The sequence below is a fragment of the Monopterus albus genome, unplaced genomic scaffold (genome assembly GCF_001952655.1).
Source record: "Monopterus albus unplaced genomic scaffold, M_albus_1.0 scaffold504.1, whole genome shotgun sequence".
In the NCBI taxonomy this organism is placed as follows: Eukaryota; Metazoa; Chordata; class Actinopteri; order Synbranchiformes; family Synbranchidae; genus Monopterus; species Monopterus albus.
Window position 1 is genome coordinate 128,705 of NW_018128384.1, and position 9,601 is coordinate 138,305.

General features: G+C 46.5%; 1 protein-coding gene across 1 annotated transcript in view; it reads left to right on the plus strand.

The window, feature by feature from the left end:
• Positions 1-9,601, plus strand: part of LOC109952839 (tetratricopeptide repeat protein 28-like) — a 20,419-nt gene continuing 10,818 nt past the window's right edge. Inside the window, exon 1 of the mRNA XM_020588119.1 lies at positions 1-63. Coding sequence (XP_020443775.1) covers positions 37-63 — 27 coding nt within the window. The 5' untranslated portion in view covers positions 1-36. The remainder of the gene's footprint in view (positions 64-9,601) is intronic.

Genomic DNA, 9,601 nt, shown 5'->3' on the forward strand with positions numbered 1-9,601 from the left:
ACTCCGGCTGCTGTGACACTTTGATGCTTTACAAATATGATGAAATGGCAGCCCCGGAAGAAGGTGAGTGAACTCTGCCCCAGAGTTTCAGCGGGATGTGGTTGGATGGTTGACAGGCGCCGTTTGGATCAACAGGGATCTTTACACAGTCAGAGCGCGCACGGACAGTTTGTTAAAGATAATCCGTTTCTAGTCCGCATTTAGGAAAGACACTGCAGTAGGATTATACAGGAGGGGAAACATTCCACAAAGCTGAACAAGTCGCAGTAAGATCACAGTGTGAGCCATGTGTAGTCATCACTACACACTGTGTGACAATCACACAGGCCACTGAACGAGTTACACAACAACTCCGTGCGTTACACTGAGCTAGAGCCGACTAGACATGATCAACAGCCATGGGGACACAGACCACAGTGACATGTAGGTTAGTTCTCTGTGATCAGACTGTTCCTTCATCCAAGTAGAATTCTAAAAGCAGCACTAATTGATTCAACTATTGATCCAACCCCAGATCAGAACAAGTTGGGATGTGAAATCAAAATTAAAACTGAAAACAGTGATGTGTGAGTCATCTGTGTCCTTATCACACTGAAAACAACACAGCAGCACATTGTTTAACGTGACACCATCAGTTTTATTCTTTATTCAAAATAAACATTTCAGTCCTGATGCTGCAACACGTTCCAGACAAAGTCTGGTCAGATGCATTTCAGGGCCAGTGATGAGGTCATACAATGAAATGATGATTCCATGTGAACCAGGTGATGTCAACAGGTGACTGCATCATGATCTGGTACGACAGCAGCATCCAGGAAAGGCCGAGCCCTTTAGGAGCAAAGATGGGCCGAGGACCGTCAGTTTGTTAACGTACAGTATGTGTGAGAAAATGATTGAAATGTTTAAAACAATGTTCCTCAAAGAAAGACAGGAAGGATGTGGATGTGTCGCCCTCCACGGTGCAGAGCGTCATTAAAAGGTTCAAGGGCTCTGGAGGGGTTTCAGTGTGTAAAGGTCCGAGCCTGAGCTGGGTGACCGAGCTCTCTGATCCCTCAGACGGCACCGCATCAAGGCTCATCACTCTTCTATCAGCGATATAACCACATGGGCTCAGGATTACTGTGCCTCACCTGTGTCAGCCACTACAATACGTAGTTACATCCAGAAGTGCTGCTTAAACTTGTGCTGTGCCAAAGGAAGCCCTGTGTCAGCAGTGTCCAGAAGTCGACTGCTCTGGGCTCAGAGGCGTCTGGGATGGACCATCACACAGTGGAAACGTGCACTCTGGTCAGACCAATCAGTGTTTCAGGTCTTTATGGAAGGAATGGAGGCCGTGTGCTCCAGACCAAAGACCAAAAGGACCATCCAGACTGTTACCGGCAACAAGTCCAAAAGCCAGGGTCTGTCATGGTCTGGGGTCGTGTCAGTGCCCGGGGCAAAGGTCACACACTTCTGTGATGGCTCCATTAATACTGAACAACACAGAGAGATGTTGGATCAACACATGCTGCCTTCAGGACGACGTCTTTTCCAGTGTAATACAGGACACAGATGATTTACACGTCACTGTTGTCAGTTTAAATTTTAATTTTACAGACCGTCCCAACTTCTTGGGGTTGTAGAACATTGTTTGATTCATCACAGTGGACCGAGTGTCTTTGGGGTTTCTGTTCTTATTTGTACAGCAGCCTCCCAGAGCGGCTAACACTTCTGTTTTTCTGTATGAAGGGTGATGCGTGTAACCCTTCCCACTGTGTGTATGTCTGACAAGGCAGTTGGCCGATGTTTTAAATCCTCCTCCATCTACTGAGTGGGTGGTGTGACCTGGCATGGGATTAAACACCTAACCAAATCTGTTTCTGGCTCAGAGATCACAGGCAGAGCCTGAGCCCTGATCTTGAAGTGGTGGATCAAGCTGTAGAGACGGCAGAACTCATCCAGTTAGTGTGTTAACTGATAAGGTCATACGGTCGGCTGCTACGCTGCTAACAGCTGTGATGAGAGGAGAAGAGGCGCCTTACGTTTATCCTGTATAATCCAGTGTAAACGATGCCGGTTTGTATGTTTAGGTTTGGTGTGTTCAGCCTTTTCCTGCAAGTTGTGTGCAAGTGAAGTAGGAGAAGCACCCAAGTGCTGCTGCTGGTGCTCTAGGCCATTCTTGGATCATGAAATCATCATCAGGTCATCCGAGCTTCTTCATCTTCATCTTTCTCACTGCAGCAGTGCTGATTAGCCTGAGTGAGAGAGTCGAAGGTTGAATTCCTGCCCACTATCAGTGTTGGGTTTACAGGAGATATAATGCATCAAGAATCAGGCCGGCAGTAGGAAACATGCTAACAACCTGCTCATGTCAGAAAGTGAAATCCATCGGTGTCTTTGTGAGGCGCCTGGGGACCTAGTGACCAACTGATGAGCTGCTACAGCCACACTAGCCTTGTCCTGATTTGGAATATGTTCATTTTAGCATGTTTTTCTCTGTGTTTTGTTGTTTTTGTTGTTGTTTGGGCACATCTGTGCTGTTTTGTGAGTTAACTTAGAAATTTACTACATACAAATGGGTAGATACCTACAGGGAGCGCCACGGCTCCACCCCATGTGTGCATTCTCTTCCATGTAGACCAGGTATGGTGCCACCTGTGTCTGCTACCAGAAACACCCTTTGCCTTGTTGTTTGAGAATGTCTTCTTCTTCTTCTTCTTCTTCTTCTTTCAGCTGTTCTCGTTAGGGGTCACCACAGCGAATCATCTGTTTCCACCTAACTCTATCCTCAGCATCCTCTACTCTCACCCCAGTTAACTTCATGTCCTCTTTTAGCACATCCATATATCTCCTCTTTGGCCTTCCTCTTGACCTCTTGCCTGGCAGCTCCATCTCCAACATCCTTCTACCAGTATAACCACTATCCCTCCTCTGCACTTGTCCACATGTGATTGGCCTATAACCAGGTGACCCCGTACCCAACCCACCTATGTGCATGGTTTATTGGCTGATGTGTGTTTGTATGTGAGTGGTTGGTTTTTACAGCCTTTTTTCACATCACACTACTTAAATGTTCTTTATTATGTGCTGATGAAGGTCGTAAGCTGAAACGTGTTGGTCTCATAACAAAGTTGTTCGACATAAGGATTGATGTCTTCAGAAAGGTCTTGACTGAAAAGTTGTCAGTTACACTTCAGTTGTCTCAGGATGTGCACGGCATGTGGGGATTCAACTCTCTATGTGGAGTCTCCATGTTCTCTCTGCGTGGTTTCTCTCCAGCTTCCTCCCACAGTCCAAAGACATGCAGCTCCGGTTGACTGGTGACTAAACTGCCCATAGGAGTGAGTGTGGTTGTTTGTCTACATGTCAGCCCTGTGACAGACCGGTGACCTGTCCAGGGTGGACCCTGCCTCTCGCCCAGTGTCAGCTGGGATTGGCTCCAGCCCCCATGACCCTATTCAGGGATAAGTGGTATGGATCATGGATGGATGATCCGTCGGGGTGACGAGCTGCCCTGACAGACACAGCAGGCCACTTGCACCGTGTGTTTGTGTGGCTGCTGATCTACTGTACAATGGTTATCGGCCTCCTGTGCGCTTTGAAAACTTAAAATACTTCCATTCATCACTCATTGACACAAGAGCTCATGTCGAAGTGGATTCCAGTTATAGCGTGTGGGTGCTTTGCTTGTGAAGCCTCAGAATGAAGACACAAACCGTGTGTGTGTCTTCAGGCTCTAATTTTCCAGCAGAAATCTGAGTGAATGAGAAGCGTCGGTGTGAGATGAGCTGCAGTGTAGTACTTTGAATCAGACTGGTATTTAATGATGTGAGATGCCATAAAATCAATATTCTCTTTCTGCTTAGCAGCGTGTAGCACAAATTAGAGCCATCGCAAGTGCACAAACACATCAAAAACACACTTGTGCAGATACATTTTGCATGTGCAAGCTTCTGGGACATGTGCAGCGGGGAATGAAAACCAGGAGGAAAGTAAGAGACACAGAAAAGACGAGTCTGGCAACAAAGAAACGAGAAATAACATGAAAATGCACAATCAGTGTTCACCCTGACTGCTCTGTGAGGGGCTCTGTCCTCAATCCAGCCACAGCAGCAATGTGGACTAAAGTCTATCACTATCATCTTAATGCAGGAGGAGAGAGAGCGGGACGACAGAGTAGTGAGCTGAAGGAGGAGGAGCACGACTTTCCTCCCGAGAGACGACGAGGAAGTGATTAAAGCTGGAAAATGTGGGCTTGGCTTTATTTGCTTTTATGACTTTCTTTATGAAAATGGTTTGAAATATTAAACATGCAGTTAGATGGCCTCAATTACATTTTAATACACTCTGGAGTTTCATCTCTAATGAGCAGGTGTGTAATGTATGTATGCTCATATCTGTCCTCGTTTGTAGCTGATTTATGACTATTTATCCCTCCTTGACCCATATAGTCTGTAGTGGATCTATCAGTAGAAATGATGAGTTTCAAAGTGGGAACGTATTAGATGCTTAAGGAACAACTATTCATTAGGCTGAGGACGATTTCCCTTAAAGCTGCACTGTCCTGTGTTGTTTTAAATGATTGCTCTGCTCTGTGGTTCCCCTGAATCCTCGCACGTCTTTACTGTTCTGGTTCTGAAAAGCCTCTGTCTGCTCAGCAGCAAACCACAGACACACAGTCCAGACCAGCTGGTGAGCACGGTGGAGCTCTTAGCAGCTAGAGAGTTGGATGTTTCTCAGGAGTCGGCGGAGACCAAAATCAGAGCTAAAAGAGAATGAAATGTGTCTTTACATTAATCATGTGATGTTCAGGCACAAACAGCACTTGGGTACAGCTGGGTGGGCACACGCTTGATGGCTGTTGTGCCAGTTATTAATGGGCTTTGGGTGTGTCTGGGCTTGTTCCAGTCTGGGTTAGCCGTTGGCTGTCGGCACATAGAATCACAGTAATATCCAGTCACTGCCAGTCGATCCCATAAAGAATATTTTACACACGATTAATCTTTGTGACTGACGCGTGAGGACATCGCTGGCGTTTTGCCGTAGGAGATGTAGTGTAAATAAAGTTTCATGAATGGTGCATAAGGACCAAAAGTGCACAACTGAAGTGGAGGAAAAGCTGTCTGACCTGTGGCAGGGCAGTTTTCAGTGCAAACACCAAGCCATGGGTTGACATTAACAGTGAAGGCCCTCGCGTCCAGAACTTCCAGCGGTTGCTGGTGTGTTGTCCACAGGTTTCACTGCCCCCCACCCCTTTTACTTTACCCTGCAGGAGTTTATAACACATTTCATATTCTATTTAGTTGTACTGCCAGTGCACCCAGTGTTGTGTTTGCTTACATTGTGGCTAAGCTGCTTAAGGCTCCAGTCTCCGGTTTAAGACTTCGCCCTCCATCTAAAACCCCTCTCTGCACCAGGGCTCAGCCAGACGTATTGACTCAGTGTGTCCACCAAAACATCACCACATTCTTCTGTAATCCCCAGAAGGATGTGCTGCCAGCCTGGAGCTGCCTTTGAGTGTCATTATGTGCAGAGTGTGATGAGGAAACACTGTGAATGAAAAGTAGCTGCTGCTCGACTCCAGCAGTGGCACTTCATGCCTGTCATGGCACTTCATTCAGATACCGGGCAGTTTGCTGTAATTAAAAACATGGCTGTGATCCCATTTAACACCGTGGACCTGATTCGGAAACCTGTCTAAAAGCTCTCAGCCCGTCTCCTCAGTCAGAGCAGAGTGCATAATGGCAGCATGGCCTCTCCACGGGCGGTCCTCCACGTTACTGATCTGTTCTAACAGACACGAGAGAGGAGCTGGAGCAGAATGAGTTTTCATGTTGCAGACTTGTTGAAATGAGGTAAAAGCAACAACAGGTGAGATTCAGGTGCTGCCCACAGCTGAGCGAGCTTGTTTAACCTGCTTTAATCGAGCCGAGCCGCCCTGTGCGTCCGCTCCCTCAAACCAAACCGGGTCCTGCACCGAACTGAACTGAACTGTCATGTACCTGGAGACCGAGCTCCTGTTCTAGCTGCTGACTGAGTCTCTACGGTGTGGAGTTTAGTCTCACCAGTGCCCATGTGTTCGTACTTACATACCCTCAGTGGTCAGTTTATTAGGAACCCCTGTCTCAGACTGAGTCAGTCTGATCCAACAGTCCTGAAGTTGATCCTCCTCCAGGATGATCAGTTTGTGTTCAGACTGTTTCTCAGAGGTGTTGGTTCAGCTGTGTGTCACTGTGGAGGCTGCAGGTTGTGCTGCTGTTCACCTTCACAGCGTTATACACAGAGCTGCCTTTATCATTTAGCCGAGCCTCATTCACATAAATGGTGTGATCAAGATCATAGTATAGTACAGTGGAGTATGCAGAGTGCTCGCACGCTGAACTAATCCAGAATGAAAGACGTGCTAACGTAGGAGCAGAGGGACCAGGTCATAATCCTGTAAAAAAATGGAGTGAAAACCACTTTTCTGACTCGGTGCAGAAGCCTTTAACGGACGTGGTGTTAAAATGGTTAGATCTCATATTTGGAGACGCGCTGTGTGTGTGATTAAAGCTTTTTTGTTTAAACCAGGTCGTCCTGACACTTTGAGGTAAATACATGAGGAGTTATTCAGATCAGGCCCTCAACTCTTTGTCAGTGTAACTGAAACGTGAAGTTTGCTTTCAGTGATGAGTTGAATGCCTCCTGGGCGCCTTCCTAGGGAGGTGTTCCAGGCATGTCCCACCGGGAGGAGGCCCCGGGGAAGACCCAGGACACGCTGGAGGGACTATGTCTCTCGGCTGGCCTGGGAACGCCTCGGCATCCCCCCGGAGGAGCTGGAGGAAGTGTCTGGAGAAAGGGAAGTCTGGGCATCTTTGCTTAGACTACTGCCCCCGTGACCCGGTTCCGGATAAGCGGAGGAAAATGGATGGATGGATGATGAGTTGAATTACATTGTCAGCGTCCTTGTCTCTGCTGCTTCTCTCCCCTCCTTTGAACATTAGAAGCAGAAACCAAAGCTCAACTTTTCTCTCTCTGCTTCCCTGAGAAGTGCGGGGAGGACGACGCTCCACCAGGAGCTTGTCACGTTGACGGAGCCTCACAGCTCCTACATCCTCCAGACACGGTTTGTCTCTTTTTGATACCTCTCTGTTTGTTTCATGCCTATCACCATGTCTGTTGGTAGAGATACTGTCTCTTACTGAGCCCTGATCTGTCCCAAGGATAACGTTAAGCCTTCTCGCTGCTGGTTTCAGCTGCTCCTCCAGTCATCCTTTCACTGCTCTCTGGAGAGGAGGAGCACAAATATCACCACTTCTTCTTTATGTAAGCAGAATATAGACAAGAGGAGGAGCATGCCTGGCTGCATAACCTCCTCCTGTGCTGCCTTTTGTCTTTACGTTGGTGTGTAACCCCATTTGAATGACATATTGCTGTCACCATCACCACGCCGTCTCTGTAGCTCTGCTTCTGTACATACAGCCACTGAACCAGAGCAGATGTGCGGTGACACCGGCCTGGCCTGACTTCACCTGTCCATAATGACTCAGTCTGTCTGTGAATGTGGTTCTACTGGGTTTCCTCCAAGGAGCAGAGCTTTGTCTAAACACTCTTTGACTGTGCAGGTCTGGCTAATTGAAGCACAGAACATTAATATTTTAAAATCTGTTGTTTGTGATCATTTGGTGCCAGTTTTTATTGATGGTTGTTTGATGTTTTCTAGGCAACCTTTCCAAACGAAGATTGTCCATGGCCAAGACGCTTAATAAGAAAACACCGTTTACCAAGAGACTGATGAGTCTCCACCAGTTGTTTATTAGGTACACCCACTGAAGTTCAAGCTCAGTCAGTCTAATGACACAGCCCCGCAGTAAATCCTCCTTCATGACGGTGACAGTGTTTCCTTTGTGCTGCTGTTGAACTGCTCCGCGTTTTACTGACAGGTGTTTCTGTTATTTTGTCCACTCTATTTATGTCAGTGACACTAGGCTAAATAACAGAAGCAGCTCTGTACAATGCGATAAGTTGGGAACACCCATGTGAAAAGCAGTGTTCTGTTGCCTAATTTCAAGCCCATGTCACCTGAAACGTGCACACCTCGGAGTACAGTGTGACAGCGAGATTTTCACTGGGCGTTAAGGTATTATTTAAACCTTCTCACAGCAAAGATGCATATTGTTTATAGAAAGTTGGAAGAAACATCCTTAGCTGTTATTTGTGACACTGTAGGTTTAACAAGCACAAGCGTATTTGTTCCATCAGGACTGTGGGGAACGTGTCCTGGCAGCACAAAGGACCAAACAAAATGAGAAAAGCTCAGGCAAAAACATAAATACAGAAATATTCATGTGTGAAACAGATAAAACTGTGCAAACCCAGGCAGAAAATTGCATGTTCTTGTCAGGAACCATCGCTCATAGTAAGAAACTGATTCAGAACATACGTTTTCAGTTTATGGTCACAGAAGAAACCTTCATTTGGTGCAGTTCGACTCAGTGTTTGGTGTAAATGACTCTGATAAAAAGCCGTTGACAATATGACCTGTTCACATAAAACCAGACTGGTTTCCAGTATCACACTCTTCTCTTCGAGGCTTGCATGTGCATGTGCATGTGCTGCTGCCTGCTGTGTTCATTGCTTTGACTTAGCGCAGCAGCAGGGAGGTGCAAACGCCATGCCGTCTGAAAAAGCTCCGTCAAATGACTGTGGAAAGTCTCAGGAGAACTGGGAGGAGGTGGACGAACCAAATCTCTTTGTGCAGTGAGACTTTCTGCTGTTTTCTTGTTCCTGTCCACAGTCACACACCATTTAATGTCCATAATCACATTCCAAAGTATTTCTTCTGCTAAACTGAAGTGCAACCAGCAGACAATGGGTGTGACATCACAATTCACCGGCTGCTCGTATATAGAAGCAGCTCGTCTCATTGGAGCCTACAGGGGGCTGTACTTACTGATGAACCTGAGCGGCCATGAAAGAATAAAGCTGAGCAGGTAGAGAGACAAACATGGAGGCAGAGAGGAGAACAGAGGTGTAGTTACCCTGGAAATGAATTTCCCTGTAGGACCAGGGTCAGTAATAATTATTGTGTGTGACCACAGCAGCAGCACAGTGTCTACCTGTTCACCGTGTGCACAGCCGTACCTGAGTGATCTCCTGAGGAATAGTGAAGCTTTTACTGGGAGAAAATGTTGTAATTATTGTTTGTATTACCAGAGTTTAATCATTCTTGGTTGCACCTGTACTGTATTTTCATAAGGTCAGATGAGACAATAGGGTGTTTCTCATGCTCATAAACACACACTGTACATGTTTTTTCACATTTTAACCCGTCTTCACTTTCTCTTCCTTTATTAGGAAAAAGAAATGTAGCAAATTAGCTGAACGTGCTAATGGTTATAGCCTACTGTGTAGTACAGACATGTCTGAATCCATCCCTTACACGTTTGCTTTTGTATTTCTGCATTAATGCCCTCTATGTTTCTTGACCTTTCATTAGCATCTGCTTTAGTCTAAAGTGATAATCCTGTCATTGGATTACAGCTGTCAGTGGATCAGTACCACTGGGGGAAATGCAGCATGTGCATGCACACAGTGGGACCTCTGCAAAACAAACCCGCTGGTCTCCATCAGGTTGAGGGAA